Source organism: Onychostruthus taczanowskii, unplaced genomic scaffold, assembly GCF_017590055.1.
Source record: "Onychostruthus taczanowskii isolate IOZ18803 unplaced genomic scaffold, ASM1759005v1 scaffold28, whole genome shotgun sequence".
Taxonomy (NCBI): Eukaryota; Metazoa; Chordata; class Aves; order Passeriformes; family Passeridae; genus Onychostruthus; species Onychostruthus taczanowskii.
Genome location: NW_024500128.1, coordinates 1,723,521 through 1,750,140, shown reverse-complemented (window position 1 = coordinate 1,750,140; position 26,620 = coordinate 1,723,521). Strand labels below are relative to the sequence as shown.

Below are 26,620 nucleotides of genomic sequence, written 5' to 3'. Positions count from 1 at the left end.
TCATTTACTGAATAAAGCATCTTCCCAACGGGAATTCGCTCCTATATTTTTCTGTCTCTCCCTTGCCTGCTTTTCCAAACTGTAGAATGTTTCATTTTTCTTAAGACTTTTTTAAAAACAAAAACCAAACTCATCCTTACTGTGGATTTTCTGCAGTTCACTTTAATGTGCAAATGCTGCTGATTTTGGGCCCCATGGAAACAAATGGATCAGATATGGTTCTGGAGTTGGGGGCCGGATATACTTGAGCTTTTTATTCTCTATTGCCTCCTTTTTGGAGAAAGTAAATGGATAGGAAGGACAAAAACTAGGTGCTTTCAATTTGTTGACAAATGACCACTAGAAATTCTCTTGCAGCTGATGACAAGAGAGAAAAATGAGGAGACAAGTAAGTTCTTTTTTTTTGCTTAAATGCATTGGAAAGGGAAGAGTGAGGAAAGAAAACAGGAGTACAAATTCTTTGTTACTGGAGTACTTTACTGAAGTTGGCTTGGTCAGTCAGTTCTCCATTAATTGCACTCTCCCCAGCCTTACTTCTGTCAAGAATAACCAGAACAATTTCCTGTTCCTGAATAATGCATTATTCTTTACATGTTCTTCTTTCATTGGAAAATAACATTATTTTCTGGTCCCCACACAACATTAGCCAATACAATCTCATGTGGAAAGCAGAAATGCAGCTGCCATTTGCTGTTGGTGGTTCAGTCTGCTGTAGAGATTCAGCAGACAGACCAAGCTGTTGCATCCATCCCTGGTAGGGGAAGGAATCCAGGTGTAATATTGGTTTCTCCTCAAGTCCTACCACTGCACTGTTAAGGGATATTTGCTAGAGTATATTTACTCATGACATATTTAAAATATGTCATGAAAGTGTTTTAAGTAGATGTTTACAATTGTGCCAGGGAAAAAATATAGGGTGTTTTTTGTAGTCTCCCAGTCAAGACCACAGAAGACTTAAAATTAGAGAGGTTTTTGTTATAGAATTGAGATAGGTGTTAAGCATATTTCATGCATCATTTATCATGCAAAAGTGAGTTTGAAGGTACATCAGGTAGCCAGAAGATCGAAAAAGAAAATGATCAACGTTGCTTAACTGTAAACCTGTAAAATCTCCAGTAAACCTTCTGTTGAGAGAGAACTCCCCCCACTCCGGCAGTGTGCACCTGTAGAAGGGAATTATGTTTCTCCTGAGGGCATTTGTGTGATACAACCTACTGTGCCCTCTGAAACAGATGTTTGTGAACTGCAGCACTGCTATAGGGAAAGGATAAATGGTTGTGTCTGGATGCCGTGCTCTGCTTGGGTACAAGTGTTCTCATGTGCCTTGTTGCACTTGTCTGCTGCGCGTTCATCACAGTGGAAGCTGCTGTTGAGGGGAAGTGGGAAGGAAGCTAATTTTTGGGTATGTTCTATAAGAACTCTTGTTTTGTATATACATATGCTCTGAACTTTTAGAGGAATCAGACTTGGGTTTTCACTCCTGGAACTACAGAACCAACACCATGTAGGTAGAAGAGATCCGGCTGATTTTACTAGTTGTGTATTTGGTATGTCCTTTCTAATTTTTGCATCGTTTACTACAGAAACAGATGTTTTGTTTTAATTAGTGTAGTGCTTTGCATAGTCTTAAAGCAAGTAGTAAAGTAGTTATGTAGCAAGTAGTAAAGTAGTTATGTAGTTGTCAATACTTCTATATAATTTGTGACTGCCTTTCTGGAGAATTCCTTTAGAGCTCTGAAATGTATCAAAATAGATTAGAATTTACCTTTCTGTCCCAAACCAATGACAGCAGTTTTTTCTTATCTAACTCAGAAGATAAACTTTCTCATATCATGCTTAATTTTCATAGATATATTTTTAAAGTCTTTATAAGAACAGGGATTGAACTAGTGATAGAAATTTTTGAGTCCCATAAAGGGCAAAGATGGCAACTCTAATAGAGTGGATCAAATGATTTACTGATGGCAGCTCAGTCTGTGGAGAGTAAATTCCAGTAAAACAACTGGATTATATATGGCATAGACAACAGCTATACCTGTACTATTTTGTGATAAGAGTAATTTGTCCTAGTGCAGATGAGAACATTTTGGGTGTATTGAAAAAGTGAAGAAACCCCTGAAAAACTGTCCTGAAAATTTTGGAAAATTCATAATATGAGTAAAGTAGGAGCCATATTGTTGTGGCCTTTCACTTTCTTCATAGAGATTGTATTCTAGTCTGAGTTAATTTTAAGATAATTTCTGATAAGTTCTCTTATTAGAGATTACTTCTGCCTGAAATGTGCGCTGCTGTATTAGATATATGGCAAGTTCCTGGGGATAATATGGGAATGCTGACATCTCAGAGTAAGATTTGTAGATTAAAGATCATCACAGGTTCCCTGATGGCACTTTGAAACTAGGTGGGGATTTCTTTTCAATTTGTTCAGAGAGATACTGTTTATTTGTTTAGATTTCTGTGATGTGTGATCTTTTCCTGCATATTTCTCTTTGGCAAAGTACTCAAATTCCAGATGCACAGTTTAACGAAACAATTTTTCTTATATGCAAAGTGCTGAGGAAATGAATATGCTTTAATATAATTTGGACTGTAACTCTTGGCATCCTGTTGGTGTTGGCTTGGTCATAATGTATTTTTAAGGTCTGTTTAAAATTTGATCAGGCTGACAAGATTTGTTGTTTTGTGAGGGTAGCATTGCTCTTGATACAGGAGAGAAAACATGCTTGCCTAGATCTAACAGTTTCTATTTCTCTTGGAGACTCTAAAATGTTCAGAGAAATACAAAGACCTTTTTACAGTGTGTTTTCACTGAAGAAGAAAAGCAGTATAGTGCTTTTAAAAACATGTTTGTGATGATGAAGTAAATGTTCACACTTTAAAATTTCCCCTGAAGTGAGGTACTTCTTCATGTGGGAGCTTTTTATTGTGGTTATTTACATAAACTAGATTTTAAAAAAATCAAAAATAACTGTTTACAGTGATGGCCAAATAGATTGTTTGTGCAGAGAGAAAATGGATAGCCCAAGGAAATTATGGGATGACATATTTTTAAAGATTGGCATAAAGAGAAGTCAGTTCAATTTTTTTTTTAGTGTCTCTGTAATAGGAAAATAGCAACAGTAATCCATTATTCAGCTTCTTTGACAGAGAGAAACAGAAAACTAGATTGAGATCTGTTATTGCAAAATAATGAAGAGTGAGAAATAATTTGACAGCAGAGCCACAGAAATGTTCTTCCTTTGGCAAGATGAATTTTGTGTAATTGTATGAAATACACATTTTAAAAAAGAAAAAAAAGCTGGATTTTTCCCCTGTTGGTTACTCAGATCTTTGAAGATAATTTTTTTTTAAACTACTTGCTAATGTTTTCCTCACGATTTCTTCAGCAAAGGGTGGCGCCACAAAAGCATCCTAAGCAAAGTAGATCTGAACTCCTGCCGTGTCTTCATAACTTAGTGCCATTTTAGATGAGAGGAATGTTCCGTAACTGTTCTGTCTCTAGCATTTGGTAAGAATTCAGTCAGCTTTGGGATTTGTGGCCCATTTTTTAGTAATGGAAGTGCTACTGTAATGCTGTGTAGCATAGCCTCTCCAGGTCTAACCATTTACTTCACTTAGGAGGCAGTCTCTGGTAACCCTGGTGATATGGAGAGGAGAAAGTGCACATTCTTTAATGTACTTTGTGTTGCTCTGCATCGTCTTAAAAATTTGTCAGTGGTGAGAGGAAATCCTCCCTGTGGCACTAATTGTATATTCATATATAAATTATGGTAATGAGTGAAGAGCTGTGATTTTCTTACCCATATCTCTGTGTTTTAGAGCAGTGTGCAATTAATAGCTGAAATTTTAAGTCCTGTGCTGAGGGCTAGTAATTTGTCTGTTGAGACTATGTTTTAGAGCACTTAGGGATGAACAACTGTGCACTTGCCTTAGCTGATTGTACTTTCTGTCATGGCATCCTTAAATACAGAACCATCCAGGAAATCAAGTGCCCCCAGAAATAAGGGTTGTTCTGATGCCAAGTTTCGTTTGATTCATATTTAATGTGTATCTTTCTAATGAGACCTCTTTTAAACTGTGATCTTGGTACCAGTAAAGCATTTTAGAAAAAACTTTCAGTAGTACAGACAGAAATAAAATACAGCTGCTAGGCTTAAAACTTTGATTTCAGGCAGAAGAAATGGAGGGTTTACTTGAATGACTTCATAGCTATGAAAATAGTGGGTAGAGAATTCTTGCTTAATTTCCAAGGTATGCCAGATAGAATTATACAGTCTGGTGGTAGGGGTAACATTTATTGACTTAAAAAATCATAAAAAAGCTTGCCTATAAGATGCTTACTTTGGTTATTTAGGGTGTTTCTTGCTTCCAAAGGCAAGGATATCATTTGAGATAATGCATAAGCTAGTTCAGAAAGTACAAGATAATTTTTTTACTGAAGTAAAGCTGTACATGGAAGCAGAGAAGAGATAAAATTCATTTAGATCAGTAGAATGGTGAGGTGAATGGAGGAAATCTGTAATCTTTCTCTCGTAAGCTGATACCTATTTTCTGCTTCAGATGGTATCCTGGGATGGCCTGGGCCCAAGTCACACTCCACAGAGGAACTGAAAAATGGTGCCCTCAGCTCCTTATCATCTGCTAGTGCCAACATTACGTGGGCAAGTACCATAGTACCATCTGCAGCCCAGGATGCACAGGCACTACAGCCAAACACTGAGGTAAGCGTGCTTGGTCTCTGTAGAGACCTCTGTTGGTTAGATACAGACCATGTGTGATGGTGGATACTTTCATTGATAAATTATTGTATTTTGTCTTGATAATGTACTCTTTGTTTGAAGTTACATGTGAAAATGATAAGTTTCATGCAAAAATGCACTCCAGAAACTGGAAAAATATGTTAATGATATTGTTCTGTGCTTTTACTTCTCTGAGGTGCGTGGGTAAGCAAACTTTGGCAAGTGTACAGTTTCTTTCCTAATCTTAAAAACAATCAACAGACTGTCAGTACATGTTTCTACCCTCTGATGCAAATAAAAGCTATTTTTTTATTTTTCATTCTGGTTTGAGATAAACAGGAGACACTACTTGCTTGCTACTTGCTCTTCTGTGTTGCTGTTTCCTCTTGGGCATCTCTTGAGTATAGCTGACTGTTCTTTGATTTGAAAAATGATGTTATTTCCTGATCCCTTTTCCTGTTAAGTGATTATGGGCAGAACTTGTTCACATCATCCTGCATCAACCAGCTGATTTGTGCTTTTGTGGCATTTGCTTGGTAAAGGGCAATTCTGAAACATCCACTCTTTGAGGAAACTCACAGCTGCGTATCAGACATCTGATGCACTGAAAATCTCTCATCATGACAAACTTCTCCAGTTTCTACTGTCTGCTTCAGTAACCAGTCCTGCCCACAAGGAAAACACTTCACTCTGAGACCGTAGAGATTATAGGGCACCTGGAGCATGTGAGACCTGGAGAACTGAAACAAAGTTTTTGAAAGAACTGAAGAAACTAGTGAATGCTCTGGGCAATTGGAATGGATTAAATTAAATTAAATTACATCGCTTTTAACAAAATATGTAATGGCTGGAGACATCAATAAAGCTGTTTTTCCAGTTCTTTTGTAGTATGTTGAATTGAATGTAGTTCAAAATAATTCACAGATAAACCAGGTTTTTTTTTAACATGTTCCTTTGGTCCTCTGTCCTTAGAAAAGCATTTTGAGTTCTGTTACTCCTAGTGTCCATTTACCAAAATGTTTAAATTACCTGTAATTAGTTTTTATTAGGAAGCTGTGTAATTTCTTTTTTCAGATAAGCCAAGTGTATTTTTTACAATGTGTTTTTAAGACAAGAGGCTATTTAAGAGTATTGTTTTGGGAGTTACTACTTACTGAACCACTGAAATCTGTTTCATTAGGTTTTTTTTAGTTTTTGTTTTTATTCGTTTTTTTCTTGATCATCCACTAAAGCCAAATGGGATTTGGAAGCATGAACTTTGCAGCAAGCACATAAAGAGCAGCAGCTGATTTTACTCACATTAAGTTATCATTTTGCAGTTGAGTTGAGCCATTTATGACATGTTTTAAATGACAATATTTTTTTATGAGTCTAATCCCTTCCTGTTCATTTGCTGATGAGAGACACTGAGTTGTGTGCGTGGCTGGAGGTACTGCTTTGCTTGTGGAACTCATGATTTATTGAGCAGGGAGTACCCTTGAAGAGGAGAATAGAAACAAGGAAGTGTAGCACTGTTTCTAGTACAGAATCCTCAGTGCTTTGTGGGCAGTCTTCCTGAAATCAGCAACCTGCATTTGGAGGCCCTGAGGCATTCGCCATTAAAAAAGAAGAAAAAGAGCTGGGGGCAGAAAGAGAGTAAGATTTTTAATTTACAAAAAGGTCAGCTCAAAATGGTATTTTTGGTAGAAGGATTAAGTAGAAGTTTGTGGATTGGTGGAGCAACAAGAAACAGCTGGAATCAGACATGCAATTTTTGTTAATGTAGTAGTACACTTTAATGAGCAGAAATTTGGTTTTGCTCCAAGGAAGTAGCTTAAACCAGGATTCATTCCTGGAAGTTCTTCAGAAACCTGTGTCTTCTCTTACACAGAGTCTGTGTGTGTGGTGCTGAGATGGATACTGTTGGGTCTGAATTGGAAGGTTTTTTTTAAATGTAGCTGATACACTTTTCAGTTTTAATCATTTTGATAAACTTTTTTCTGAGAAACTTAATAGTTACCCTGGTAAGAATGTTATCTGAGCCAGGTAGTCACTCAGGAGATGATATCTGACCTGGCCAAAGTTGTCAAATATGTTTGATTTGCCACAATTTAACAGTTCTGTGTGCAAGATGTAATCATATTTTTAAATATATTGTGGCCTTGTGTGTCCAAGGCAAGTGCCTAGATCTGGCACTGAGTAGACACTTTATTTCCAAAGGTATAAAAGCACTGAGTGTGCTAATTACTTAGCATGTAAAAAAATATATAAAAGCAAATTAAAATCATAACTTGTTTATAGTCCAGATACTTTGTTGTTAGTAACATTAGCAGAGAATGAGAAAATGCTTCTACATGTCATTAGCTGGCAATTTGTTGACACCGAATGCCCTGATTTCTTTTTTTTTTTTTTTTTAATTTATCTGATAGCTTCTTTTAGAAGAAAAGAGGAATCCACAAGTGTCATTCAAATGAAGCTTATTTGTCTTAATGCTATTCTTTTTAAGAAAACCCAACTAGGCACTAGACAATCTTGGTTTCTTGAAGAAACTGCTGGGGTATTAATGGGGCTCAACTTTCCAAATATACCTGCCAGAAGAAATAAGCCTTGCTTTTGCAGAAGTTATGGGAGTGCTAGCTCCTATATCAGTGCTATCAAAATTAATTCCACTCTCTTCTTTGACTGGTCTAGATTTTTATTAAAAAAAAAAATCTGTAATTTCATGGTATAATCTCTATCTCTTAGTCAGAAGCTATACCCCAAAGGAATGGGAAAGAGCTTTCTGACTAACTGTGTTATATAGTAGATGGACCAACCAAATAAATTGTGAATTGACCTCTCGTCTGAAACTGAAAATGCCATTAAATGGCTAACCTTGAGGAGCAGCAGACTCAGCTGCTTATATTATGGAGTGTTACTTATAAGGCAAAGGTAATTTTAGGAACGTGGATCAGCAGTGATTTCAAGAAGAGAACAGAGATGTTGTGTTGGGGCAGAGGGGGTTGTGGGTGCCTGCTGAGGAATCTCTCCCATCCAGCTGCCTGCCAGTGGCAGCAGTTTCCTGGCAGCATGAGCGGGTGGCTGAGTGTGTTTAGTGATAACTGTGCTGATTCTCAGCACAACATGCAGACACTTGGCAGCTGTGCGGCAAGCAGCGTCATTAAAATACCAGGGACAGCATTTGGTATGTTTATGAAGAAGTGTGTGGATCTTTACAATTCTCTGGAACAACAAGGTTCATCTAATGCAATTTTCTTTGAGTACTTAAGCATTCTTGAGGAATGTAGAGAGTTCTGGAGCTGAGTTTTGACACCATAGGCGACTAAAGTAAAACTTTTCTTTTTGGTCTGTTGTACTGTCAGGGTTTCAGTAATGCAGAGTTTCTTCTCTGGTGAAATAAGGTAGAAGCTAAAGATTATCTTCTTGAGATATTATGTTAGTGTTTACTTGTTTGAGTTTATTTAGGGTGTTTTCTGCTTCCAAATGCAGGGATATCATTTGAGATACTGCTTTAACCAGTTCAGAAGAGAAAAGATTTTGTGACAGAGATTATTTTCTTGTGTGTTCCTTGCCTATTATTCTTTTAGAATTGTGATATAGGACAGCATGAAGTTAAAGCCTATTATCTTTACTGAAAGAAATAACCTCTGAGAGTGAATTCCCAGATCAAGCAATTTTGTCTCTTATTTGCCATATTGTTTTTAATGTTTTATAAGTCTCTAAATTTTAGTTAGCTTTTTTTTTTCCTACCTGAAACATCAGATGGAAGGGTTGAGCTGCACAGAACTATCCTCAATTTAATGATAGTTGATGTAAAATGCTCCTGTGCATTCCCTAGTGAACCACTTTGGATTTTTTGGCATAAGATGTGTTATAATTTCAAGGCAATTTTTAGGATTTTTCCTTAAAGCAGAACAGAATCAGTCTGGTGTGAAATGTGCCAGAGGTACACTCTTCAGACCTGTGATGTGAACTTGGTCTCTGTCCAGTCTGCCATAAATGGGACCCTGCTTTCTTCATTTAAGGTTTAATAATTTTGAAATTCTGTTCAAGAAATACTGACATTAATTAGCTTGAATCTCATAGTAAATTCAGTTGTAATAAACTTGGTGCCAAAGTAGAATAAAGGTGTGAATCACTTTCATGGGTGAACTACTATTCCAGTTCAGCTAATTGTCATTTTGGGGTCAGAATTCCCCCTCTGAGCTGACAATAAGTGACTGCCAAATTCTTCCCTTGACTGCTAAATACAAATAAGTAACAGGCTGTTTTTTTGTGGGGCCTGAAAGGGGAGGAATAATTTCCTTTGGATCTAATAGTTTTGTTAAGAATTTATTTAAAAAATTGTTCTGTGGCTAGATCTGCAATATAGTCCTCTTCATGTGATTTTATGCCTTAAAATGCCACACCAGCAGATTGTTCCCATCCTGTGGATCTGGTGTCTGTGCTCTCTCTCTGCTTTCCTGTCCCTAACTTTCCCTTGCCTGTGAGCATGAGCAGCTGTACGGCTGCTCCAAATGGAAGTGTCTTTTTAATGGGATTGAAGTTTGAGCTGTGTAGGATTGAGCCTTTAGCTCTGATTATCTAACTGCTAAAGCAGGTTTTAATTGTGATAGTGATTGCAAGGGCAGTCAAGTCCAGGTTATTAAAGATATTTTGGTCCCATGGATGATCTAAACCTTGGTGTTTTCAACTGTAACAGGGAGCTGTTCTATTTGGAAGAGTTACTGCATTATTTAGTGTTACAAGTTGATGTATTTTTTTCCCATTTCTTCTAGTGATAGTTTCTTTCAAGCTGTAATTTGTTTTTTATCTGTATTTAAGTACATATCCTAATATGACTGTAGACTTTAGAGTTATTACAGACTGTATTAGAGATGCAAAGAAATAATTTAAAAAACGTTCATGCAATTTTAGACACTCAGCTGGATAAAATAAACTATTTCTAATTCAATATTACCTTTATGTATCTGTGTCTCGGAGATGTGCCCAGGTATGTGGATTGTTTCCTGGTAAAATTTGTTTCTAGTGTTTCCTAATTCCTTTTTGTACTTGACAGAAATGTGTATAATTGATGCTGGGACATGAGCTTAGCCATGAACACAGAGTGCTAGCCACAAGTGCAGTAATGGAAGAACAACAGATCAGGAGGGGAAAGTAGTGTTTGCAGTATTACAGATGGTCCCTTTTCACTGTTTAGTGCAGGCATTACAGGGTTTCTCAGTGTGCTCTGCTTTTTGTCCTCTGCATGATTAAGTACTTTTCAGGCTGAAGAGCACAGTGAATGGCCTGTAATGATTTAGCTAAATTAATCTCTAGGCAAAGATGGTACCAGTTAATCCATTCACTATGCAGACCATCTAAAAAATGAAATCTGAGGTAATCAATTGAAGGTATATTTAAGGATAATCAAGGGAATGTATATTTAAGGATTAAATGTACAATTAGACTAAAAGTAGAATTAAATAACCCTAAGCCTGCTACAGCAGCACTGACAATGACTAAGATAATCTAGCCAATTTTGATTTGATTTTTTTGCTAGCTTTCTGGACTAGCTACTGTGTCAGCAAACAGTCATCTAGTAAAACTGTTTATGCAAATAATTAATACAAATTTTATCACCAGCCAAACCCACTGCATATTATTGAATCACTTCCGCCTCCAAAATGCATGTGTTCCAGCTGCTATCTATATAATTGAGAGTAATACTCTGTGTAAAAAACTCCCTTATTCCAAATCTGCTTCTAATTTGAATAAACATGAGGTTCTGATTAATGCGGCATTCCATAATTACTAGTGAAAAGTCAGTGAAATCTAATCATTGGAATATAAATAACTTGGGTTCCCTTGCAATAAGGCTTAACAATTAACTTTAAGTGGATCAATTGCATACTCTATTCAGTATAAAACCTGTGCCCCTTGCTAAAGGAACTCTGAAGTCAATGTTAATTTTATTTCAGGATTGTGTGCCGATTTGTTATGTGCCAGTTAATTTGCTTTGTGCTATCAGTTTTATTTCTTAGTATGTGTATATATCCAGGCTTGGTGATACTGCCCATTAGAAATCTTACCCATCTCATTAAGACTGTCAATTCCTTAACTAGACCTTACTAAGCTGAGCTCAACTTTCTTACAGGGAGAGTTTGTCTCAGGTTGGCATTGCTTTATCTTGCTTAGTGAATCATCCAGACTGGCTTCAGCTGTTCTGTCTGGACTTGCTAGAAAAAAAACTGGGGTTTTCAGCTTGTGGTGATGAAGTGTAGTGGTTCTTTATTTGAAAACACAGAATGTGGAAATAAATCCCAGCTGTGATAACAGAATTGAATTCTAAAATTTGTCCCAGAGGAGGAGGTGGAAGGAGCAGGTGAAAAAGGCAGAACTCTTCTACATTAATAGAGAGTTTTCAGTTTGAGATGGACCAAGCAATTGATTCATCAGACTGAGAACAATTCTTAGAAGCTTTTCAAGCAGAGAGTTCCATTGGCCTCAAGGAGTTAGACACATAAAAGACAATCTTCTAGGCCTAATTTGTTTCACATACACATTGAATGGTCTCCTGCTATGATTTACAATGATTCAGTTTTCTTTTCAAAGACTTAAGGATTTTTGTTTGGGTTTTTTGAGTTTTGTGTGTTTACCAACAATGTGAATGTGTATGGTGGATGAGTGATGAAATTGCAGGAAGAGTCAGGGTGGTTTAATAAATGTGTTGTCTTGGGGCAAGACTGTTAATACTGCTTGGATTAACATGTCTTTACCATTTCTGTCCTTTTACAAATGTGCTGACATGTGATACTGCGTACAAGAAATAGTACTGTGAGAACTGGATTTACATATAGATTGGTATTGCAGGACCAGATGATTGTAAAGGTTAAATTTGTAGTTGTCCATCTTTTTGTGCCCTCTTTGCATATGTGAGTGGTGTATTATTGACTAATGTGGCAGTATTTTTCTGCAGTAAATTTGCTTAGCTAGCATTCAAAGCAACATAAAAGAGAATTACAGCTGGCTAAATGGCTCAGCTCTGTTACTTCCTAACTTTTCTGGGCATTGCAGGCAGAATCATAATGGAATCACAGAGTACTCTGGCTTGAAAGGGACCTCCAGAGGTCCTGCAGCTCAACACTGTGAGAGCAGTGCTAATCAGGTCAGCTTGTCCAGTCCTGAACATCTCCCACAGTGGGGTCCCACAGCCTCTCTGCAGGAAATCTTGCAGTTCTCTAGGGATTTTGTCAATGGGAGCAAAGGGTTGTTTGATAAGGAAAGGCATCATACTCAATGTGCTGTACTGTCTGGTGAGCAGCTAAAAGGGACCTACCTGCTGGGGCCCTTACCAGAAGGTGTTTGTCCTCCCCTTCTTCACGGGAATATGAGGCTTGAAGAACCTACTACTTCAGGTTTCTTCCCAAGGATATCATTCTAGAGAGGATGCCTTGTAATACAGGGGAGCGTCTAAAGTTCTGTATATAAAGTTCTGCCAGCCTTTCCCCCCATGCTACTCTCCTGCACCGACCTGCAGCTCAGTGCAGTCTTTTGTCTTCAGCTCCCCAAAAGTCATAACCATGTGACTTTCAGACCCCTTGCAGTGCCTGAAGTGCTGCTTGGCACTGGCTGGAATCTGTCCTGCTGCACTCTGTGGTTTGTAAGCTTGTACACTCTGGAGAGTGTCAGATACTCTATTTGTTGCCATTTGCTTCTAAAAAATATAAGTAGCCAAAAAAACCCCTGAATATGTTTGAGGAAATTGTTCTTCACTAGTATCTGTATTGCATTAGGTATAGGTTTTGTTAAAATTGTTTATGTTGTGGTACTCTCTATCTTACAGTTGTGATTTATGCCAGCCTTCAAGGTTTTTTTTGCTTTAATTTTGGACAAGTCTGTGGGGCTTTTCTATTCAGGCATTTTGTTTTATAGTCTCATGTTACTATTCCTTCTGATGATACCAGTGATGAAATATGTTTATTCCCAGTTCTTACTGAATTTATACAATAATGCAAAGTCCTCTTGTATTTTAGGATTCAGATTAAACAGTTCTGTACTTCAGTAGCCCTCATTTCATGAAAGGTGCTCACAAGCATGTGTGGACTGGTACAGATATTTCATCTTTCCCTGTGGAGTCTATGCTTGGGAATTAGCTGCTTTTCAGCCTATTTTCAGAACTGACAGCCTTAGTTTTATGAAAATCGATTTTTGCAAGAGGAATTGTCTTATGAAGAAAATATGAACATATGGTGAAAAAGTTGTCTGATAAACATTATTTGGTGCATAGCAGGGTTACAGTGCTGTAGGTAACCCAAATGAGGAACTCTGTTTAACAGGATGTTTAGTCACTGATAGAGTCTTTATTTTTAAACGTAATCATTTTCAGAGTTAGCTTTGAGCATTTTTTTCTGAATGATTGCACAGGCTATATGCAACATAAACATAGATGTTCTTTGTTTCATGTTACATGCATTTGCTCCTATATTTTAAAGAAGAAGCCAGTCCTTTTTCTTCTAAAATCTCTTTATTGTCTGGTCGTCATCACTGCTACATTATGTTCAGCCCTAAATGTAGTCAGAGGTCATAGTAAAACACATCTGCAGTGTGAGAAAAGGAAGCTTTCTGAGCTTGTTCTTTAATGATGGAAAGACTTGTGTTCCCAGAGATACTCCTGCAAAACATTAACAAAAAGACATTAGTACAGTTCTCTAAGTGTGTAGTATCTGGATAATGTGCTTGTCTCCAGATGCTTGGCAGATTGTTTTTGTTGAGAAGGAAAAAGATTGCAGACCTATTTGTCACCTAAGGTAGAGGTTTTGTGATCATTTTCTTTGCTTGCATTGTCTGTGTGTCAGCCTGTCTGTGCAGTGTTAGTGCCAGGATTCATTTCTGCTTTGCTTGCTTGCTTGCTTTGCAGTGAGGGGATATCTCCTGAAGAAGGACAGGTTTTTCTTGGTTCAGTAGATATCTCTGCTATTACATGTTGTATCAAATTAATCTTGTGTGATAGACAGATTGCCACACTTTGATCCTTGCACTTGTCCCTAGCTGAGAGATTTTCTGAACATCAAATGTGTTTAGCATATTCAAGGAAAAACAACCCCAAGCAACAAACCACAAAATGTATACAAATTATCCATACACACAAAAAAGAGATGTTTTAATCATTGATGGTCCTAGTTTGAAGAATTTTGTTTTCTCTGGAGACCTGAAATACCAAACACAAATAGCACATTTGGCAAGACATTAATTTCTGGCCACTCTGTAGACATTCTTTCCTGATGTAAGCTTTTTCTACCAAATAAAACCTGGTTTGACCTGTTAGTGCTGAATGATGTATCCATAGTTACTTAAACGCTTTGGCCCCACACTCTCAGAACACAAACTCAGATACAGCAGTTACTTACCTATTCAGATAGATATGGCTGGATTCTTTTTCTTGGCATACAAGGTAAGTAGAAAATCTCTCTGTTATACCATTTTTCCTTGAAGGAAAAAGTAACTGTCTTGCTTGGTTTTCTGTGTAGATGACAAAAAGAAAGTGATATTTTTGCTTGCCATGGTGGTGTTGTGTGTAAGTTACAATGCATTCACTTTTTCATTGTAAAATCCTTCTCATTTGATTCTCATCCTCTATTGCTTGCTTCAGTATTTTGAAAGTTAACTTTAATTTTGGTTAATCATTGTTAGAGCTAAGCTCTAATGACAGAATGCTAGAAGTGTGACTGTGGGTGAGTGATTTGGGGTTTGACAGGGGTGGGTTCCCCCTTGAGGTGGTAGACTTCTTTTGCATTGGGGGGAACAGCTTCTATGAAATATTCATAGTAAATTTAAAAAAAATGCAGATGATCTGAGCCTGCCTATTTTGCTACCTTTAAGAAACCTTTTTCAGGATGAAATGTAGGTGTACACAGGTAATAAGTTTTGCTCTCTAAATTCTCTATTTGAGATCTGCTTTGCTTCTGGGCTCATGTGGCTTTGAAAACATCAAACCTGAACACTGGACAGACTTAAGTCTCTTTGAAAATCACTGTAACTTTGGTATCCAGGTGCCAACATTACAGTAGGCATATGGGATGTCAGTGTGTTTGAGGTTTTGTCTTTAATCTACTCATTCTTTGCAGTGATCAGTCACAGATGTCACCAGAAGCAAAGCATAAATAAGACTACAGGAAGATGGAGGGAGGCCAGGGCTCAAGCAATGACCTGACTTCACCACCACTTGCCGTCTCCATTTCTCACCTTCCTCTGCTTACATTGTGTGGTGGTAAAGGTTGAGAATAGTATTTTCAATTTTTTTTAATTTTAACTGTTCTTATAGAGGAAAAAAAATTATATAAAGAGATCAGGAGTTTGTTGGATATTGAAAAGTTTTACTGCCTTACAGTTAAGCTTAGGCTTGGTAATTTGTAAGTGACAATGCATTTGGAAGTTAGAGAAAAAGTGAGTGGATGAGGATGATTTCAGAAATCAGTCTTCACACTGAGTAGTGAATGTGTTTCAGGCTTTGTTTTGTTTCAAGATTTAGGTTTAGTTTCTATTAAATTCATTTTTCTATATGGGAATGATTCCTCCTTTCAAAACCTATAGTGGGTTTGTGTGGCAACATTTTGGTAGTGGGGAGGCTACAGGAGTGGTTTCTGTGAGAAGCTGCTGGAAGCTTCCTCTGTGTTGGACAGAGCCAATGGCAGCTGGCTCCAGGATGGACCTGCTGCTGGCTGAGGCTGAGTCCATCAGTGATGGTCGTAGTGCCGCTGGGATAACTGACTTATGAAGGGAGAAAAAAGGGAACCCTGCAGAGCAGCAGCAGAGAGAGGAGTGAGAATGTGAGAGAAGCAGCTGCAGAGACCACAGTCAGTGAATCAGTGAAGAAGGAGGGGAAGGACATGAAATGATCCAACTGCTAGAGCAGACATTCATGGGCAGACCGTGGTGTGAAACATGGTGGGTCAGGCTCTCCCTCTGCAGCTCTTGGAGGACCACAGTGAAGCAGATACCCACCCACAGCCCCTGGAGGACCCTCTGCTGGCTGGGGCAGGGACCCTGTGGAAGCTTATGCTGGGATAGATTCCTTGTAGGATCTGGATCTATGGATCTGTGCAGAGAGAAGCCCAATCCTACCAGAGCAGGTTTTCTGGTAGGATTTGTGGCCCTGAGGAGGAGCCCATGCTGGAAGAGGCTGTGCCTGAAGGGCTGTACCCTGTGGAAGGCGCCCATGGAAGTGCAGTTTGTGAAGAACTGCAGCCCATGGGAAGGACTCACCATGGTGAAGTTTGTAGCTGACTGTCCCCTTTGGGAGGGAGTCTGTGCTAGAGCAAGCAAAGAGTCTGGATCACACTTCCTTTCAGGCAAGGTGTGAAGTACTGACCTCAACTCCCATTCCTTGTGCCCCTGCACCACTGTGGGGAAGCTGTTAGGAAGTAGTAAAGTTAAACCTAGGAAGAAGTGGAGGGAGGATGGTGTTCAAAATGTGTTTTTGTTTTCTCATTACCCTACTCTTACTTGATTCGTAATTAATTGAACTGATTTCCCCAAGTCAAGTCTGTGTTAGCCATGAGGTAATGGGTGAGTGATTTCTTCCTGTCCTTAACTCAACCCATGAGCCTTCTTTGTATTTTCTCTCTCCTGCACAGTTGAGAAAGGGAGTGAAGGAGTGCTTTTGGTGGGCACCTGGCTCCTAGCCAGGGACAGCCCACGACAACCAGTAGCATGACAATATGCTAGTCTATATATAAAATACTTTGATAAGTTCAACTTACTGCACAAGCTACATTTGATCACTGCTAATGAGGGATGGGTACAGTAAGCTTGCATGCTTTTCTGCCAGGTGCATGCTACAGTAAGTGCAATTAAATGTGCAGTGCCCAGTGGAAGAAGAGAAGTGGCACATGCAAGTTAGTGTAGTTAATGTCACTTCTGATCCAGTGACAAGCCCTGCAAGAAGCTTACAGCTCATTATATGCTACTACTTTGGGGTGTTCTTACTGTATGTGCTTTACAAAAAGAATTCTAACTTTAGTATTGAGACCGGTGAAAATCTTGTGGGGCCAATTTCTCGCATTAGTGTAAATGTGCTAAAGCTCCCTGACCTTACGGAGTTATATTTAATCTTACACCCACAGAAAACCTGCTTGCAAGCTCTCGAGTTACACAAATTAAAGTGTAAATGATGCTTGCAAACCTGTGCCATTACTGAAGGCAATCTGAAAATCAAAACGAGGCCTTTGACTTTTATATGCACTAATAGGGACCAAAGATAATTAGAGGACTTGGTGGAAAATATGATAATACTTGTCTAGTTTGAGAATGCTAAATCTGTTTAATATTTCTTCTAACTTACTCCATCTTTCTCTTGATGCAGACATGTTTCATAAATAGGGGTTTTTTAACAATCTTTTGCATTTTTTTGAACATAGAAGGACTTAATACTTTCCTTGGAATATTACAAAATGGTATGTTTTTATCTGGATGTTTTAAATTCCTAAGATTCATCCACTTACTCCTGACTACAGTCCTTTTTATAGTGCATAAAAATATTTTCATACCTAAATGAAGATTCTTAGAGTGCTTTTTTGTAATTATATGAAGAATATGAGGTCCTCAGTGTGTCCCTGATATCTCAGGATATACACAGTCTCTGCTTACTATCATGGTGGAGAAAAGGCTGAGTTACTCTATGCCTTCTTTACCTTGGCCTTTACTGGTAACAGACTTTGAGATCAGAGGGAAAGTCTGGAGGTAGACTGACCCTTGGTGGAGGGGGGGAACATGTTAGGCAGCACTTAAGCTGCACCTATAGAGCTCCAGGGTCTCTAACAGGTTGTGGGAGAGGTTTGTGTAGACTAGAGGAAAGTGAATGTCATTTCATTTTTAAAAAAAAGGGCAGGAAGGAACTCTTGGTGTTCTGGTAACATCTGGGGACCTGCAGGTTTGTCAGCCTTTCCTCATACCCCTAGAAGGTGGTGGAGCAACTAACCCTGAAAGGTATCTCCAAACACATAAAGAACAAGAAGGCAATTAGAAGTAATCTTAATGGACTTAAAAAGGGAAAGTCACACTTAACCAGCATGATAGCCCTCACAATGGTGGTGACTAGCTTGGTGCTTATGGGGGAGAGCAGTGGATGTTGTTGGCTTTAATGTTGGTAAGGTTTTTGACCCTGTCTTCCCTAACATCCTCACAGAACAACTCAACCCAGAGGGTTGTAATCAGTGGTACAAGGTCCAGTTGGAGGTCAGTCACTAGCAGTGTACCTCAGGGGTCCATACTGGGACCAGCACTGTTCCACATCTTCATTAATGACCTGCATGATGATGCAGAGTGCGCTCCTGAGAAGTTTGTAGGTGATGAAAAACCTGGGAGGAGTGGCTGATGAGCCAGGGGATTGAGTGCTGCGATTGAGAGAGAGAGAGAGAGAGAGAGAGAGATCTTGGCAGTCTGGACACAGAGAAGGCCCTTAAAGATAAGCTCAGGGAAGTGCCAGTTCCTGTTATCTGGAGGATATTTGAGAGTAAACTCTTGCACCAGTACAGGCTGGAAGCCATCTGATTGGAAGGCAGTTCTGCAGAGATCTTCGGGGACAGCAAGCTGACCATGAACCAACAAAAATATTTTTGTGCCCAGCAGCTTCCTGGGCTGCATTAGGAAGAGTGTTGCCACTAGGTTGAGATCCTTCCCCTCTACTTGGCAGAGGTGAGGCCACATCTGCAGTGTTGTGTGCATTTCTGGGCTCCCCAGTGCAAGAGGGACATGAACTTAGTGGGCTAAGTCCAGTAGAGGCCCCAAAGGTGAGGAAGGTTCTGGAGCATCCTTCCCATGAGGAAGGGCTGAGGGAGCTGGGACTGTCCAGCCTGGAAAAGAGGAGGCTCAAGCATATCTTATCAATGTACATATACGTATCTCACAGGGGTGAAGAACAGGGATACAGATTTTTCTCAATAATGCCCATTGATAAGACAAGAGGCATTGGGCACTTGGAAGTGAATCTGTACACCAGAAATTGCGCTTCTGTTGTGGAGAGCATTGAACACTGGCATGGGTTGCCTGGAGAAGTTGTGGAGTCTCCATCCTTGGAGATAATCAGAACTTAGCTGGACATGGTCCTGGGCAACTGGTTCTACATGCATGTGCTTGAGCAGGGTAAGGGACAAGAAGATGCCAAGAAGTCTGTTCTAACCTAAATGAGACTCTGATTCTATGTGTTCCTTTCTGCCCCTCAAAAAACTAACCAAGATGAGACCCAGGTCATTCTTGAATGTATTGTTGCATTGTGTGGTTTGTGGAGTATGTTGGAAAATGAAGCTCCGAGCTGTATGTCTGTATTAATTACCTAACAGTTAATTTGAAAATTTAACTTGTGGAAGAAGCTGTAGAAGGACAGAGGCACATTTGCCCTTTCACAGAAGTATAGCTTTTGACTCTGTGATTTTATCCCAGGCTTGTCAGTGTGTTTTTCCTAAAAACAACCCACTGTGTTTTTCCATTTTTTAAAAATGCAGAATGTTTCCTTCAGAAACAATTTCTTACCCTTACAGATTTCATCTGTTAAAAAAGAATCAGCATGTTTTCTGATGGAGACTGCTGACTAGAACATCCATTTTGTGTCCCGGCAGATGACCTCTCTAAATTAATCGATCTCAGCTCTAATGAGGTGACCTGTTTAAAATAGCTCTCTGCCGGTGTGTATTTTCATGTCTTTGGCATTTAAACTTTGAAGTGCATCTCTTCCTGGGATTTTTAGAAATTATCTTTTATTTTCTCTTCAGATTTTTCTGAAAAATGCTGCTGCTTCAATCCAGTATTGGAAACCGATTTTGATTTAAATGATTTTAAATATAAGCCCCTTTTTTTGTGGTTGTTTGTAACTGGTTCAGTATTGGATTTCTCAGGGTCAGCACCTAAGGCAGGCTATGCTGTTCGTTCCCCAGCTGGGCAGTGCACAGCTCAATAGCTTTTACTTTGTGCTCTGACCACACAGGGGTGGAGCAGATCGCTGCTTTCCTAGGTCAGTTGTGCAGTTATGTTTTACAGGACAAGGTAAAAAAAAGTCTGTGTCTGATAATTCAGAAAAGCTGCCGTTAAAGGATAATCAGCCCACATAATCCTTTGCATTCTGCTGAATGCTTACGCATTGGATACTACTAAACTGCACACTATTTTCATGGATAGAAAAAGAATTAAAGAATGGTTCAACTTTTATGACACTTTAAAGATGCACTAGCTTTGTATCTTGTGACTGCATGTGTCCACTCACACTGTGTGGTGCTTACATGTTGGTTTAAGAAAATGTATTAGTTGAAGTTAGTTTATGTGCTCCTAAAAACCTATTTAATAATTACGTAGAACAGCTAATGAGGAGAGAGGGAGAAATATAGAAAGGATATTGCTTTCTGAAGATGACTGCTCTTCAGTTCCTGTAGCATGAATTGTAAACTGCTTCCTTAAATTCTTTTCCTTGAAAAATGAGAAAAGAGCAGTTGTCTGCATGTCATTCACTGAAGGTCACTAGTGTGTTGATGACTGTAATAGCAGAGTTGTGTTTTTTTTGGTGACCTTGCACAAGTCCTTAGAATAGGAATAGTAAAGGTAATTAAAATTTTAGTCTTTACAGTGTGCTCATTAAACACAATTGATCCTAATGTTACGTTGTGCTCATCCTCCCTGATGATCAGAAAGGCTTTAATTTAGAGCAGTGCAAATGCTAGTTTAGTGAGCACCCCAAGTGTCCATAGGGTAGCTTGCTCTGACCGTGGATGTTTTTCAGAGTAGCAGAGAGGGGTAATTTCACAGAATATTCTGAGTTGCTTGCTATTTTGTTAGTAACAGTTAAGAGGCAAGGGAAGCCTAACACCTATTTCATCAAGAAAGAAGGAAACAAGGATTTTCTGGCCCTGGGTAAATGTACAATCTTTGGGAGAAAAAGAAAATTCTTAGTATGTAATTTAGTCTGCAGACTGGCAATGGTAATTAGTTTGTTTTCTGATGCTGTTAGCTACTTAAGGCTACGCAGCTGTTTTATGTTCATGTAGAAGGATGTTACCTGCTAGCATGTTCTGTTTCTGTCCTCTTTCTTTCTCACACTTGTGCATACTCACACAAATTTGTGCCCCTTCCCTCCCTCCTGGAGAGCCGCCGATCAGGATATCCTCTGGGAACAGCAGCACCGTTTCCCAGTTGGAGCTGCGTGCATTTAAGCTCACTGATCTCAATGCCATGTGACTGGAAACGCAAGGAGCAGATTGCCATCCGGTGCACACTCTCCAACCCCTCAGATAGCAAAAAAAAAAAAAAAAAAAAAAGGGGGTGGGAGTGAGGAGGGGAGGTTCCCTTGCTTTTTTTGTAGCGCTGTTAATTCCTGCTGGAGCTTGTTTGCCGCAAGCTCGGTTCATGGCAGTAACAGAAGCAGCAGAGCCTCTTCGGTAGCTCAGTGCTCTCAATGAGGTCAAGCTGGATCAAAGGGAAGCCTCCTGTGGAAGCATCTTCTGTAAGTTCTGATACTGCTTTTTCCCTGCTACCTCAAAATAAATCATAGCCTGTATGACTCTGCCAGGCTTCAGTGCTTTATCCCTCCCCAACTGATAATTTTGTGTGAGATTGTCAGGTTTTACGTTAATTGAACTTGTCATTGAGGCATCAGTTGGGTAATAATGCTGTGCATTTTGGGAGAAAAGGGCTTATCTTCTCTCCTTTTATTTTCCGAGGGAGTGGGAAGAAGAAAGTGTGGTTTTGTCCTTTTGAAAAGCTCTAAGTTGTTGAGGTTACAGCTCACCAGTTTCTGTTTTATGTAATCTACATATTCTACTTTCTAAATAAAGCAACTGTGAAGTGTCTTGCAGATGTCATTGGGCTTCACCAAATAGCTTTTATTTTAAGAATAGCTACCTAAACATTTAAGTAATTAAAAAAAGTTCTTTATTCAAATCTTGGAAACCTCCATAGTAACTTAATTTCAAAGAAACTCCCCTTACACAAGCTGCAGTTCACCTGAGGGGTCTCTAATGTGATCATTCAGAAATATTCCTTTGAAACCTGATTCTGGATATTAGCTGGTTTTAGTGAAACTTTTCAGTTGCGTAGGCTTCCACACTGAGATGAAAAATTTCTTGTTTTATGTAATGAGCTAGCTGTTCCTGCAGAAATGCAATTTAGCATGAAAGAATGCTAACTTTTACAGGGAGTATTGTCTCATTTACAGCATGGAATCTTTGGGCAATAATGACATGCTGGGCTGTAATTTTTCATCTACATAACCCAGTTTTTTTTTCCCCTTGAAGTACAAAAAGCTTACTTGAATACATATCTGGAAGGCTTACAGAGTGGTTTCAATGGCTTGAACAAAGTAACTACCACCTGTTTGGATTATTGTTAGTTATACATTGTAAACCCTGAGGAAAAATAAAATATCACAAGTCTTTATCCCTTTTGCTGTAAAGTTCCTCTTGAAGGGACTGGCATGGTGCCTGTCTATTGATATTCAGCTTGTATTTTTGGAAACTCAGCAGCACGGGCGTTGTGCTGTAAGGTGATGAAGTGTTGCAATAGTTATAAAGAGTTATGGCATTGCTCTGCTTCCCAAAATTTAATGTCTTTAGGTTTTTTTCAGAGGTGCGTTCTTTAATTATAGTTGTCTTTTTATCTTCTTTAGTTAATATCTTGACTTTCTTAGGTGTCTGACTTTGAAATTGGATAGAGAAAGGAAAAAACCTGTGAAATCGGGTCATGCAGCATCTATGTATGACATGAATATTTGCTGGGGAGATTTATAGAGCAAACTTGAAGACTCATTTTCAACTGCATATTTCTATTTAATGAAAAGATTACTTGTTACTTACATGTGCTATGAGTTTTATCTGAGTTGACTGCAGTATAAATATGAGAAGAGAATGTGTAAATTAAGATCTCCTACTTAGTACTCTCATTCTGAGGAAAGGATCAAAATGCTTTATGAACCCATCACTGGATTTTTTATTTATTTTGAGTTTGTATCTTTTCTTGGCTTTAACAGAGGCTATCTTCAGTTCTATCAAGACAGCTCCATTTTTAAACATATATAGTGGGGAGAAAATAGCCATTCTGTATCTTTTTGTTCAGATGGTGACGTTTCTTTTCATTTCAGCATTCAGCTTCTGAGTTGATCCTAGTTGAAGATGAAATGACAGATACTGAAGATAATGAAGAGGAGGATTTAGGAGTCATGGATGATCAACGCAGTGTAATTCTCCATCTCATCTCTCAGCTCAAACTTGGCATGGACCTTACCAGGGTATGAGCACTGTATCTCTTTTATATTTGTTTACTGTTTTTTTTTTTTTTCCTCATTCTTCTGTGTGTTTGTGTGCACAGCCGGTTCTTGTGAGTGTGTTTTGCCCCTGTGGACAGCCAAGCTTTCCTGTTTATAAAAGTGTGGTTCCAGAGAGCTATGGAGTGCTGTCTCTTGCTAGGCAGGCTTTCACATGAAGTGACCTCATCAGGTATTTTGTAGATGGAGGGAGAGGGAAAGAAAAAAAAAAAAAGAAGAAACAAAAATCCTCCAACACTCTTGCTTATTTTTTTGCAAGTCTTTCAGAGTAACCATATGTTGTGTATGGAACCCACCAAGTACGTCAGGGTGCACTGGGAGTTTGAGGAAAAAAAATGGCAGTTGTACGGATTAAGGATATACATGTTCTCATAATTGCTTTGTGGATTGGATTCCATTTAATTGCAAGTCAGCTTCAAAAAAACCCATGATGGTAAAGAAATTACAGTCTTCAGTGTATCAATTCTTGTCAGTGTTGAGCAGCTCAGCAGTCTAAACTTCTGTGTATTCTTCTGGTTCTAGAACCAGTATTGTCACAAGCTTGTCCATACTGATACAAGCAAAGAAATTACAGAGGAATTTTCCCTTGAGTCCTCAGAGTTTTGGTAATGAGGTGGATGTTAAGGAAGCAAGGAGTGCTTCTTTTTGGATAGTCTTGTATTCCAGTGAAACCTTCTTGTGGGGCTTAATAAATAATCAAGCAGATTTTGGTAAATATATGGAATATCCTCTCCTTGCACAAGGGTTTTCTGTTTAAAAGAAATCTCCTGTTGTCCACTTTTCACATATGAAAATAAGAGCTCATTCTGACACTCTCCACAAGTGATACAAAATTTGGAAGGACCAGAGAAGTTCTCTGGCACATGGAGTAGTTTTGCAGGAAGTTGTTCTCATGGGCATTTTGATATTCTGAAGAGTTTGTATGCTTTTCTTTTTTTTGCATGTTAATCAAAAACAATAACTTTCTTACAAAATAAAATTTTCTCAATGTAGTTTTTCCTGCTTCCTCTGGAACGATTGCCAGTGTTTTAAAATAATTACATTTTTAAGACTGAGCAATCCTGTGTTCTGTTGCTGAGTAGCTGCACAGAAATGAATGTTTTATTCTAAATAAAATGAAAGTTTCATAATTTCGTCTTGAATAATTTATACTTGTCACTTTTTAGTATGTCTGGGGTTATATACAGTTCATTTTTGTTTTTTTTTTTTTCCTTACATTCTCACTTTTTCTTAGCTCTTCCACTTTTCTGTGTTGGTTTTCTAAGGCTGTCTGATTCTATAATGTTCAAACTAGGCTATGATTTCTTATCTGTGGTTCTTGCATCTTCAGAACAATTTGTCTTTGGCAAAAGACAAGATTTTTCTTTCCTGATTTTCACCGTCATCTTCTTGTCATGGCAGAGTAGGCAAAACCCAAAGACACACAGTTAATGTAAGTAAGAGAAATTCCTGTAAATAAGAGAAGAGTAGACACTTACAAGAAAGATATTAAGGTAAATACATATATGATAATCTGTTTCTTATGTAGTGTTCTTAGAGCACGGTTTTTAAAGATAATGATAAATGTTGAAATGAGAAAAGGAACAGGCATATGGCAGAGTTAGATCTGTTTGTAGTCTGTGTGATGCATGAATACACATATGATAAGTATTAATGAGACATGCCACATGTGCACATCACTTTTCTGCCCATTTTGAGGATTAAAAAAAATACAAGACAGCTGGCTGCTTTTTTTATCAACTTTGCTTACTGACATGAGGCCCTTAGGGCCGCTGACATCTGACAGTAAAGCTGGGTTTGTTGGCTGTGCTTCTTCCCATTTTTCATTATTCCTCTGAAAGTCAGATTTCAGAGCACCTTGATGCTCATCATCTTCTGCTGGAAGTGGTTGCGGCACAGGGGTTGCTAATATTAGAGGATGTTTTTACATGTTTCCATTTCCTGTGCCTTCTTCCCTAGGGCTGTGTCTTTGGTTCATTCTGAGAGCTGTGGATTGCTGCATGATACTCACATGAACAAACAGCTTTTTCTGAGCCTTTGGTGATTTTGGGTTCTGGATGCATGAGCATTACCTTCACATTCCATATCACAGGAAACATCTTATCCTTATGTTAGCCGTGGCCTTGCCTGTGCTGACAGCAGTTTCCCACAGTGAAGATAGCCACATTTAATGTTGTGGAGGTGCTTCACTTCTGGAATGTGTCATACTGCTTTGCCTTTTAGTGAGGAGTTAAGGAGTAAAAACTGCTGTGAAGGAGAACACCTGCAGTGAAGTATTAAATCTGTGTGGGCATTTGCTAGAAGGGGCTAAACTTCATGGTGGCCAAATAGACTTCAACAGCTGCTGGGGAGAGTTGGGTGGGGAGCAGTTCACAGCAGCAGAATGTGGTACACAACTGATGCTTCGGACTGGGATAGGACATTCAGCCTCATTTAAAAATAGAATTGCTGGGGAAAAAAACAAGTTTCTGAATTGTTTGTTCTTCAGACTTTTAGAAAATGAAAAATAGTGCCAAAATCCACTGACAGCCTTTGTTGGCAAATGGCATCTAATGGATTATAGTTACTTTTACAGATGGGTGATCCACTCCCCTGCATTCCCCTACCTTCCTTTACACAATAAATATGTGCTAAAGGTAAAGGGTTGCGATTCTTTGTAAAGGGGCTTCCAGTAATTCTGCAGAATGTCAACCTGTTGTAAATTAACATTGTGATCTGTTCACGATGTCATAAGTTTTTACTTTGCTTGTCAATATTCTTTTACCTTGCAATTTTAAAATGTAAGTGGCATGAAACGTAGCTTATTTTAGTCCCACAGTGACACAGATGACAGTGAAAAGAAAGCTTTTACACCTTTAAGAGAAAGATATCTCAGCATGAAGTACCTTGGCTGGATTTCTGAAAAAACTAGGGAATGATGCTGACACCCATGTTTTTCCTCACAGTAAATAATAGTGGGGATGAATATCTCTATTCTTAAGACATTGTGCTCATTTTTCTCAGTTGCATTCAGATCTAATTAAGTGAATTCAAACCTAGGAGGTTATAATCAAGTTTTCAACCAGTATTGTCTTTTCAACCTCAATGAAAATGGAAGAATGCCTCTTAAACTGCTTTCATTTCATCTGAAGCCTGAGAGAGAGTAAGAATAGATTGTTCTAACATTTTAGCATGCAGTGAGGTGATTTTTTTTCTTCAGACTTCAGCAACTTGGTATTTATTCTAGAGTGTTTCTTTTGTCCAAATGGTTGTCATGCTGGCATTTTCTCAGAGGAAAAAATTAGTCAGTTTTGACTTCATATGCAATTAAAAAAATAATTCATAGTCCTGTCTAAAGCCAGCATAAAGAACATATGTCCTAAGTGTATTTTTCTGGACAGTTCATTCTGTCTGGCTGCAGAAAAGTTAAAAAGCTCATTCCTTTAAAAGCTGGAGTGCTGGCACCAGTGCACAGCAGCCCAAGCTGTTGACAAGAAGCCCAGCTTCTGGACAAGAAGAATTCTGTAAACTTGCAAATTTGTTTATTTCATTTTTCTTATTTCTGCAGAAATCAAGATGGGGCAATTTAAAAAATTGATTGGTGTGTTTTTTTTTTTTTTTTTTTTGCTATATGAATGTGTGG

General features: G+C 38.6%; 1 protein-coding gene across 1 annotated transcript in view; it reads left to right on the top strand.

Annotated features, from left to right (window-relative positions):
• OSBPL10 (oxysterol binding protein like 10) overlaps positions 1-26,620 on the top strand; it is a 110,231-nt gene that overhangs the window by 67,120 nt on the left and 16,491 nt on the right. The window contains 2 exon segments of the mRNA XM_041407916.1: positions 4,561-4,721; positions 22,816-22,962. Coding sequence (XP_041263850.1) covers positions 4,561-4,721; positions 22,816-22,962 — 308 coding nt within the window.